Raw genomic sequence first — 11,605 nt, forward strand, 5'->3', positions numbered from 1 at the left:
TTCTGGGCTCTTAGCTGAAGGGCTGTGGTCACACACACCTTTCAAGTTTCCAAGATCAGAGTCCTTAATGATCTCTGTTTCAGAGGCATGTTTTTGTTCAATTAGTCCAGCATGTAATGCTTTGTTCTCCAGAATTTTGGAGCTACTCTGATGTGCAGCAAGACTACTGAGACTTCATTTCATTATTCATCTCAATATGTTCCTGTTGCATTCAGAGAACAGTCTATGGGCCCTCCTGTGGCTAATTTAGCACCTGCAAATCCCCATGCTTTAAGCCAAAGGCTGAATAACCCACAGAATGAGTGCACAGAAACTATGCTACCCACAGGTCAAATCACACTTTCCGGGAACACTAATATGGATTTTACTTCTCTTTTCTCTCCTTTAGGAACATCGTGACCCTCCCCATCTCAAGAGGAAACCATGGGTGATGTCCTAGCTGGGGGATAGGGATGTCCTAGCTGTCTAAGATCAGGAGAATGCCAGGTCTTTTTGTGTATCTTTTCATTCCTTCTAACAAAACCTGAGCAGAGCGAGGGAAAGCAATGCACCTGGAGGACTGGGGCCATCCTCAGCCTGGAGCTGTTAACCACTACTGAGCTGGCATGGAGCACACACTCAAACTGAACAGAATACAGGCTGTCTGAGCCAACACAGCTTAAGCAGCTCCTAGCTAAAAATGCTCAAGTTCAGCCAGCACTGCACTGAAGCAGATGAAGACAGATCACAAAGCCATTCAACTACTTCTACTAAGAACAGCAGCTTCTAGAAGCCCAAGATATACATTTAAGTACAGTAAAACTGAAGGCTTTTTGTTCAGGTTTGCAAGCTGCTATCATGTCTAATTCACACAGCATTTAGCAATTCATCACTGCAGATAACCAGGCACACCAGGAAGCAGTATGTTTATCCTACACTGTCCATATTTTGTTTCAATTATGAACGTTGCTGTCTTGGAAAACAATGGCAACAGTGTTCTCCTCCCCAAGTCACATAGCAGTAACACATACTTATGCCACTTTCTTGGCAAAATAGCAAGACTTGTTCTTAAACTTTATTAACCCAGGCTGGAAACCCATCTAGAAGTTAATCTTCCTGTGTTCAGCTTAGAATTATTATTATTTTTTTAAATACCACTGAGTATGCATGACTGAATATTAGTTATGCAACCATAACAACTGTCCTTTTCAAGAAAGATTCCTGCATAATGTGAATACAGAGAATCCAAGGCAAACATGACTTGATCATAAAACTTTAATAGTAAAAAAAGTGTAAAACCAAACACACTGCTGAAAACTTATTTGTAAGAATGAGAATTTAAGTGTTCAAATTCAGAATAGTGCAAATTTTCTTCACTCCCCTCTCGTCACTTCCAAACTTAAATCACTTTGGTTCAGATACTTAAAAGTATTGGCAAGAAATGAACTTCTGATTCACATTTTTTTTTGGCTACGGTATTTGTAACACAGATTTAGCTTGTCTTTGCAAATAAATACTTTGTTATCTATCAATTACATGCAAAGATCACAGTCATCTTTACTTACATCTGGTTTTATAGTTTTGAAAAATGGTCTCTTAAGACTGTTACAAAACTGTCTTTCCAGCAGGCAGCATATTTCTTGAGATATATGAGCTGACCCAGTCCCAATCCAAGGACCTGATCTCTTCAAGTGGTCCTACAAAATGTGATTATTGGGGTTTTAAGTGTTTGAGGAAGGATAGAAGGATCTGATGCCAGTGAAAATTACTCTTAATTTACACCAAGCAAGATTAGAATTGGGGTCTGTTTTGTAATACAGCCTTTGTACGAAACTCTTCCTATAAAAAAGCACAAGCAGCAGCTACAGCATTCCCTTTGAAGAGTGACAACAGCCAGAATGCTGCTACCTTGACTCAACATCTTTTTGGATGGGCTGCTCTTTAACAGATGCCTCTATTTATATCTGAAGCCATGTAAGATTAGAAATGAACACAACACAATAATTGTAGAATACAAAAAGGCAAATGCATAAAAGTTTACAAGTACACCATAACCACAAAACTGGAGTATTTCTAAAAATTTGGGTTTGATGAAAAGTACAACAGAACTAGTTAAATAAATTATTGCTCCATTTGACTCCATGCAGCATTGAAATGAACTCAGAACCCTTTTCTCTTTAATCTGTCATAAGAAATGATCACTATTGAAGAGAATATGAGGCTCAGATTTTTACTGTACATTGCACTTCGATTTTAAGACCTAATACTTGCTATTTAGGTCCACTGTAGTCTAAGCTATCAAACAAATACATTGTGCTCACAGAACTAAGTATTAAGAAACACCAAATGTTTAATGTAGTGACGTAAGCACTTTTTTGTTGTTTTTGCTTTTTTTTTTTCTATACAAGGCAATCACAGATTGCAAGTTCCATAGGGTTGTGATAAAAATAAGCAGTGATCTCTTAAAAACCGAGTAAGTGAGCTGTTTGCTACTCTTCACACAGTTTATATCACATTTTATATCACATTTTAGGCCTGCTTTTGTTTCCAAACACTTCAGTCAAAGCCCTGACTCAAACACATGCAAGATCACACACAGCCTGGGAGGAAACTCCAGCCTTCCCAGGAGCTGGGGCACACGCTCAATGGCCACAAATACCTGCACCACACATGACTTTCAGTCACACCAGACATTTAAAGTACCTGAAGACTGACTTTGGTGAGACACTGAAACTTAAGCCTAATTTTAAGTTGGAATAATCACACACATTTAAGTTCTTGCTAAATTAGGGCCAAAATTAAAACCATGCTCAAGTCTGACTGCAAGCTTGTGAAGCAAGCAACCTTTCAGTCACAATTTCTTGATAAAGTTCACCTTGGAATAAGATTGCCTCCAGTGTTCACCTATGATACAAGTAATTTATAAATTCAGAACCAGGTGACAGTCTTTCATCCCTCTGACTCCTCCAAAGACAAACTTAATGCAGCATTACAAGTAAGGGCATGATTCCTTCATAAGACTCCTAAAAGCATTAGTGCAATGCCTCTAATTGGTTTTGATCACTCTTACTTTTAAATAACCCTATATTTTTATAAGATTTGGATAAATACTATTCCTATTAAACCATACTTCTTCATTGTTAAGCACCATCGATCTACTTCCTTTGGGCACTGATACAGGAGCTTGTAATTAAATTTCAGTTTCAAGGCCTTGAAAATACGGCAGCTGCTTCAATAACTTACATTGGATTCTAATACTTGGAAAACTGCCACTTAGCCTGAACTCTTGTATTCAACTTGGTGTTAAACTCTTCCAGAGAACAGCCATATGCAAATGCTTATGCAGTAAATCAGGGTAAGATTTCAAGATAAGCAGTTAATTTCACTTGGCTATTCTAAGAGTGGATTAATAATTTTTTTTTCCCCCCACAAGTCATTTGTGCAGTGAGCCCATAAAGAGATTATTTTTTTGCTAAATAATCTTCAATTTAAAACAGGAACACACACATCTTCTTAATGTTGCTCTCACACTGGCACCACGCTCTCTCCTCCGAGGATTTAGTCATTGTGTGGTTTCTCTGGAATACCCTATGAATATAAAAAAAAAAATAACCAAAAGTATGTTAGATTTTAATACCACATGAGAACTTAACTATATTATGCAGTATTTGCTATGACTAAATAGTCAACTAGCTTCATTTAGGCTGACAGTGACCTAGCACACATGACTTCCTATAAGAGCCCAGTGAGGACATGCTCCTCAACTGAAGACAAAACAGAAGTCACTATGGTTCTGTTCAGTCTCAATTCATTCATCTGATAAAAATCAGTGGGACTGTATTAAGACTTCACTGGCAATCCTCCCCACTTCAATTTATTTTTCAGCAGGAAATGCACAGCACTTACTTACTAGACATTAGTTTCAATTTTAAGGGCTCTCCTTTAAACTGTCCTCAAAAGTTACTGGATTTTCCAAGCAAAGCCTGGTATCAGATAGACCTGCTCATTCCTTTTCCAGTATGAAATCCTGTAATAACATCAGTGTAAGACAACATTTAACCAGCTTTTACTTAAACAAAGCTTATGGCAAGTTTTTCCTCATACTATTTCCAACACAGAAATAGCCATAAGTATTGAACGTGTTCACAGTTCTACAAGCTCAAGCACCAGCAAACAATAGTTACTCTTGAGGTGGATGTTTTAAATACCACTCTAGTTTACAGGACACTAAGACTGATGGTTACAACTCAAGATGTTGCCTCATTACCAGAAATGTTTGCTTTTTTTTTTTTTTTAATATTGAAATACTTCACTGTCAGCACCATTCCAATTTTCCCAATTCAGCAAAAGACAGACAGGAGAAGCAAGGCAACTCTACTCCATTAAGATACTTTCCAAAGGTGCCGCTTCCTACTCTACATACACCCAGCACACTTCTGTTCTTTGATTCACAACAGTCAAATGCAGCCCAACAGCTCAGTGACTACAGTAGAATATATTTAAAGTGACCCTTCCTTCAGGTTTAGTTGGAAGTGGTAATACTGCACCTTCTTGCCACCCTTACAGTGGCATCAATCTGGTTTCCTCAGCTTTTAGGTCATTTCTATAGAAGGACCTAGCAGACTGAGTTCTGCTTCTCTGTTTTGAAGTGGTATTCTCCAAGCTCCTACCACCATAAGCATTCTCATGAAGTTGCAGGGCTTCCCAAACTTTTCCCAGATTAAGTAATGGTAACAAAACTCACGAGAAGATGCTTCCAGATAACCAAAATAGAATGCTTTGCCTTGCCAGCTTCCCTCCTTTGAAAGGAGGGTGACAAGTTGGACGGAGAAGCTGCAGGCAGAAGTCAGTCTGATTTCAACTACATTCAGGTGAAATGCCAGGTGAACAAGGCAGGAATGAAGAAATAAAGAAAAAAAGAAATCTTATGTGCTTGAATTTAGTTTCTTCTTCATTGAGACTCCCTTCTCTTCCCAACCTAAAAAGCACAGCAACTGGAAACGCTGAATATACTATTACAATATACAGAATTATAGCACAGAGCTGACTGCAGAATTTTAAGACTGTGTGCAATAAGCAAGGATTAAATTTGCTTTTCACACCAGGTGACAAAGTTTATGAATCTATTTTATTTATCAAATTCTACCTTCACCCCTGTGCTTAGTCCTAAGGAAACAGAGCAAGACCAGATAGTGTGAACCGCTGTGATTTGAAAGAATATCAGAGTAAAAACTGATAAGGCTGGGGTCCTGGGAAATCTAACTTGGGATCAAGCCAGCAGGAAATAACTTTTAGAACAACACTATTAAGAACAGAATCAATATCAGAGAAATTAAACAGTCAACATGGCTTTTCTTCCCCCCCACCTTGTCTGTAAATCAGTCCAGCTACAGTATCAAGTTCTGACTGGTCACTTTAGAGGTACGCTAGCATCAGTCTGTTGAGTTAGAAAGGTTAGACAGAAGGGATTGAAAGCCTGTTTAAGGCAAGGCAGGCAGCTTTAGACTAACTTATCTGTGGTTCAGTCCTAGAAAGTGGCTTCTCCCTTTACTAAACAAAGACTGGTATTTTAGTAAAGTCTATAAAGGCCGTTCCTTCAGTGGAAATTAAAGGCAACCAAGGCACAACAGCCTTTGAACTGGAATACTTGAATATTTTCCAGAATTAAAAAAATTATGTAGCAAAAGAAACAAGTAAGATCAACAAGCTATTAATTATTTAACAACCAGGCTGAAAGCTGATGTACAATCAGGTTTACTGTTAAGCACACTACAAGGGAATAATTAGTTAAGAACCTAGCAGGTAAGATACCACTTATATTGTATTATACCATTTGTGGAGTGATACTTGAACCACATATAAAATGACCAGAAAGAGCATATTTAATTCCAGAGTGGTGGAATTTAATGCTTTATGAGGATATATTTCCTCCACAAAAGAAAAATGCTTTAGTGAATGCTTAATTAGAGCAAGCCCATCTGCCTCTCAGCTTTCTAGCTACCTTAGACATTATGTCAACTGCTAATAGAAAGGGAGTAGTTAAGACACTGAGCAGATCTGCTACATAGATGCAGTTCTTATTCAGGCTGCTGCTGGAAAAAAGTTTTCATATAGAAAGGTAGTTCCTACTCTACTGGCAACACAGGTTATGTTTACATTTCAGCTCTTTTGAAGACACCTATTCATCTCTCAATCTGTGAGTCACATCCTTAGAGGCATAGTTTGTTCTTGGACTGTGAATGACAGAAGTTATTTGGACTGTTAAAGGAAATGCTAATTACACAATAATTACCATAGCCAGTTGGCGTCCTATGTTTCCTACAGTCACACCTCCTGAGAAAAATATACATGGAAGCCAAGAACGGATGTACAGAAAATCTGGGGATGTGTACCTAATAAACAAGAAGTAGTAAGTTAAAGACAAGGCATTATCATCTTCTTATGTACTGTTAACAAGATGCTATCAATTCTCTCCCCAGACACAGCAGAGAAACACAGGAGAAGAAATAGCAAGACCAAATTAAATCTGTTAACTTGAGAGTCTTAAAAAACAAAGTCCAGCATTTCTTTCACCTGAGAGCAAGTTAATGACAGACCAAGTCAGGAGAAGTTGAGTTGTTGAGATGTATGCTGAAATAACAGCTCAGTTTGAAAGCCACCTCCCTCCCCACTCAGTGTTCAATCTAATAATTTAGAACATGACAATTAACTGCTTTAGACATAGAAAACACTTCGTTATAAGAACACGCCAAGAATGTTAATAAGTAGCTTCCAATACATGCGCACTGATTTTTATTACAAGAGTTGAAATACTATTTTAAAGTGTAACTTACTGATAAACACCATTATATACAAGGAACTGGGTTATCAGAGTTGCTACAAATGCTATTGTAATTCCAAGTCCGAGGCCGCTTCTTGAACGATCAAATGTCCACCAAAGACCCAGTGATAAGGCTGCAAGAGTCAAGGACAGCTGGACGTTGTTGGCAAAATCTAGTTTCTGGATAGAGATGTTAAGGACAATTCTTTCAAATCTGCTAACATCCTACTCAAATGGAAAGCAAGTGTGATTTTACATTTCTAGATACACGACATTAAGAATCTAGTTCTCACACCTGCTGAGCAATTACTCCCCTTGTTGCCTTTACACTTGCTCAGGGTTACAGAAGCCAATGTGACTGGAGCGCATCTAAAGAATACACCATATAGTAATACATTTAACTTCCATGGATTTTCCTTTTTTATCTGAAGTAACCAAGCTACTCCTTCCTAATTTAAAGTTTTCTGCCCAAGTCATAAGCATTCAACACACACAAAAAAAACCATTCTTACTGAATAACTTAGTGCATCTCCCACCCCTGGAGGCATTCAAGGCCAGGCTGGATGTGGCTCTGGGCAGTTTGGTCTGGTGGCTGGTGACCCTGCACGTAGCAGCGAGGTTAAAACTAGATGAGCATTGCGGTCCTTTTCCACCCAGGCCATTCTATGATGCTGTGATCTCACTAGTTACTTACATTAACTATTAAATACAGACAGCACACAGATTAACTCGTGTTTTTACCTTGTTGCACTCGGTTACACCAGACACAGAATGATGTCTGGCCTTCTCCCATCCCAGAACCCCATAACTACTTCAAAGTTAACAGTGGTAAAGCATTGTAGAGCAACCATTGCACCGTACCGCATGTTTCTGCAGTCCAAAGTTGCCCCCTGGCATTATCATTACCTTTGTAACTCCCTCAGGTGAGCTCAGGACAATACAAACAACATGTCAAGCAACAAAAACTAGGTAAGGATACAGCACTTGCGTGATTAATGCCAACAAAAACTGCTATGCAGCGCATCACACTCGCCCACTCTCTTTTGAACTTGTGTGGTTCCCCAAGGTGGCTGTCAATGCAGGGGTACAGCAGGCCAACAACAGCTGCAAGAGAAGCAAGACAATATATTAACCATTATACACTGATTATTTAGATACATTAGACATTAGCTTGTCAAATAAGTGTTTGGCTAAGCATTATTAGTAGTGACACAAGTAATACAGTACTGTAAGCCTGGCAAAGAAAAGACAATTAACAACCCTTCATATACACTTCAGGAATGAAAAAATAAAAGCCTCAGACTTTATAAAGAGATGTTCCATTTAAACCCTTAAAGCAGAGATGTATGTAGTGCAATATTAAGGTATCTCACTTCAAGCTCTTTTTCTTCCATAAGCATGAATCATTTCTCACTGAGTAAACACTTGCCCTGCTCCAATAAAACAAAATCAAATAGCTTAATTACAGAGATGAATAGAATGTATCTTTACTGTTTGTGCAGGATATCTCCTTTTATTAATGTATTGCCTGTGAATCAGGCCCTGAATTACTATTTATGTAGACTAAGATGTTGCTTGGCAGAACTGCTTCCCTTTCTGCTGGGCTCTAACTCAGCCTATGATCCCAATCCATCCCACATGAGTTTTGGTATCTAACAGAAGCAGGGTGGAATCTCAAAAAGGAGCTACCATCAGCCACAGCCTGTGACAGATCTACCCACCCTCTTAGCCAGGCAGGGTTTTACCCTCAAATTGCCTTTTCAGTTGAGAAATGGTGGCAGAAGGAAGAAGAGAGGCTACCATGAGCTTAGTTGTATGTTTTAGAATAGCAAAACTTGTCCCTGCTAGCAGCTCCGTGTGTTGACAGAAGGCTCAAATGAGGCACCCAGTCTCATGTTATGTGTTTCCTCCACTCTGCTCCCCTCAATCTTTGATTCCTAAAAGAAACAGCTTCCCTGTGCAGGAGAATATGAGACATATAGTAGGGCATAAGGCAGTAGAGCTAATACTTCAAGTTTCGTTTCTTGATGCCAGTCACAGGACTTTCACCTTGAGATAGCAGCTAATAGTCAGAGCTTAATGCAAGCACGATAAGACTGTTAGAAAACTATCTTATGACAATCTTTACTACACAGCTTATCACTCATGCAAGCATATCATTCATACTTTCAGCAGGGGCACAAACAGCACCACCAAAAGATAAACAAGGCACGCAAGGCTCGCTGAAGCACTTCCAGCGCCAAGATGACGGCGCTCTGACGCCCCGCGCTTCCACCCCAGCTCCCCGCACCCCGTCCCGGCTGCCCGCACACAACGCAGCCCCGCGCCCGCAGCCCCGCACGTGACTTCCTTGTTGTCGGCCCGGCCCGTGGCCTGTTGGCGGCGGCAGCCAATGGGAAGCGCCGTCCGCGCCTCACCAGTTCAGCAGCAGCCAATGGCGGCGCGAGGGGCGGTGGCGGGACGGGCGCGGGGAGCCCCGCGGCGGCTGCGGACAGCGCGATCCGCGATCCGACCGAGGGGCGTCACGGAGAGCGGGATGGGGCAGGGGGTGTCGGGAGGGGTCGCATGGCACTCACCTGCCGCAGTCCCGCAGCACGGCGGCACCCACCAGGCGGAGGAGAAGAGCGTGGCGATGACCTCGTCGGGAAACAGCGTGACGTTGCGCTGGATCTGCAGCAGGTTCAGCACCAGCGCCATGAAGGCGCCCACCACGAAGAGCACGACGCTGCGCTGCACCAGGTGCTGCCTCCACGTCGTGCCGTCCCGCACCGCACGTCCCGCGCTGGGCGATGGGCTCCGCATGGCGCCCGCCTTGGGGGCCGCTTCCCCGGGCCGCGCCGCGTGCCGCGCACGGGCCGCGCAGGAGCAGCTCCAGGCGCCGCTCTCCAGCCGGGGCATCTGCCCGGCCGCGCTCCAGAGATGGCGGGGACGGCCGGCGGCGCAGGTGACGGCCGCAGAGCCGGGCTGCACCACCCCCTCCCCGCTACCGCCTCTCACCTCAGCCCCTAAGGAAGGCGCAGGCCGCCACCGCGCTCGCCGCCCGCTCCCGGCGTAAGGTTTATAACCGCCGGCGGCCGCCGTCACGTCACCCGCCGCCAACCTACCGGCGGCAGCGCCTGGCCCGCCGGCGCTCCGCCCCTCCCCTCACGCCGCGCCGAGGGCGGGACCGGGTGCGAGCGCCGAGCGCGGGAGTCGCGCGCCGGTCCCGGCCGCCCGCCCAGCGCTGGGGTGAGGCGGCGCGGCCAATGGCGGGCGGGCGGCTGATATGACGTGCGGGACACACCACGCGCCCGCCCCCCCTCGCTCCCCTCCCGACCGCCCGCCGGGTGACGGCCGCAGCGCCGAGCGGCCAATGGAGGGCGGGGCGGGGTGAGAACGCGGGGAGTGTTGCTGGACGGGCTGTGGATCCGCGCTGCACCACCCAAACCCGAACCGGTGTCTGAGGTCACTGTCCCAGCACTCCCTGTGAGGAGCTGTGAGGCAAGGCGGTCTCCGCTCAGCCTGCTCCGCTCTGCGCCCAAGCAAACCCAGGGACATCTGCTGCTCCTCACACCCCTCGCCCTCCATACCCTTCACCATCTTGGACATGCTGTGATAGTTTTATGTCTGTCCATTGCAGCACGCAAACCAGCACGCGGCGTGCGGTGGTGACTGATGGTGATGGTGGCAGTGGTTGTGGTCCTCACAGGCTCGCCTGCACCTCCACGCTGGGTTGTCCCTCAGGAGGTGGCACCTGCCCCTGTGTGCTGTCTCCTGAAGGACAAAGGATGGGCACTCCTCTGTAGAATCCTAGAATCATTAAGGTTGGATAAGACCTCTAAGATCATCAAGTCCAACCATCATCCTATTACCACCATGCCCACTAAACCGTGGCCCTCAGTGCCACACCTACACACGTCTGAAATGGCTGTGCAAGGAGATCCTGCCAAAGCCAGGGCGGATCATGCGCTCAAGGCCGTGGGGTGCCCAGGTGGCTCTGAGCATCTGTTACGTTTCCGCACTGAGAACTTGAACAGCTGCTGCCCCAGCAGTGCCAAAGCCTGGGCCAGGGTGCACCCAGCCCAGCACAGTGTCACTGAAATGCAGCTAAGTGCAGATCCACCCTCTGCAGGGGTCTGGCTGAGCAGAGACAGTTGTCTAGATGCTGTACGTGATACCCTGTCTAGCACTAGAAAATGTCTGCTTAGCTGCACGGTTTCTTTTTTCAGATGTCATTTCTCCAGGACACATTGGGACTAGTGTGTTGGTACAGTAAGAATAACTGTGTTTCTTGTTTATTTAGCTGGCCTCACTGGAGCCAGCAGGGCTTCTTTTTCACACGAGGCATGTCCTGCTTGCAGTTGGAAAGAGCACAGGACCTGGTGCCTTCCTGAGCGATGACACTGAGGATTTAAGAATATCTTTGCAGTTGCTGTAGGAGCGAAGGGCGGAATGATGGTCTGCATTCAATTTGGTTGTACTTAATTAGTATGTTCAATGTAAGTAATGTCAGTAAAACATATGGAAAGAAACAGGTCTTCTGTATGTAGTAAAGTGAAAAATCAACCTAGGATATAGTTATTCCTTCTAATCTCTTATGAATTCCTGGTGGTGTGCAAAGAGTTAGGATAACTGAGCACACTGCATAGGGCAACTTTGGACTAGATACTTGACTTTGAGAGGGATGAATTGTTAGTGTCACTACTGGATGGGCCAGAAAAGCCAAATGTCTTGTTAATAGTGACCAGCTTTGAATAAGCCCAGATCTGCCTCCTGGATTTTACTGCTGGACTGTCATATATGTGTTCTGTGTACGTGGCATTGTAA

General features: G+C 44.1%; 1 protein-coding gene across 1 annotated transcript; it reads right to left on the reverse strand.

Annotated features, from left to right (window-relative positions):
- Window positions 1–1,236: 1,236 nt before the first annotated feature.
- Window positions 1,237–9,712, reverse strand: INSIG1 (insulin induced gene 1). Its single transcript, XM_042888857.1, has 5 exons — window positions 9,376–9,712; window positions 7,779–7,903; window positions 6,813–6,979; window positions 6,272–6,371; window positions 1,237–3,567 (listed from the first exon to the last, which is right to left on the reverse strand). The coding sequence occupies exons 1-5, from the start codon at window positions 9,695–9,697 to the stop codon at window positions 3,538–3,540; spliced, it is 744 nt and encodes a 247-aa protein (XP_042744791.1). The 5' UTR covers window positions 9,698–9,712; the 3' UTR covers window positions 1,237–3,537.
- Window positions 9,713–11,605: the final 1,893 nt, after the last annotated feature.

This window comes from Lagopus leucura, unplaced genomic scaffold (assembly GCF_019238085.1).
Source record: "Lagopus leucura isolate 7727_CA_CO unplaced genomic scaffold, USGS_WTPT01 Super-Scaffold_100157, whole genome shotgun sequence".
Classification (NCBI taxonomy): Eukaryota; Metazoa; Chordata; class Aves; order Galliformes; family Phasianidae; genus Lagopus; species Lagopus leucura.

Coding starts and splice junctions, on each gene's coding strand:
- INSIG1 (XM_042888857.1), bottom strand. CDS start 9,697: ATGCCCCGGCTGGAGAGCGGCGCCTGGAGCTGCTCCTGCGCGGCCCGT. Junction 7,904..9,375: donor GTGCTGCGGGACTGCGGCAG/GTGAGTGCCATG, acceptor CTTCTCTTGCAG/CTGTTGTTGGCCTGCTGTAC. Junction 3,568..6,271: donor TAGGACGCCAACTGGCTATG/GTAATTATTGTG, acceptor TTATATTCATAG/GGTATTCCAGAGAAACCACA.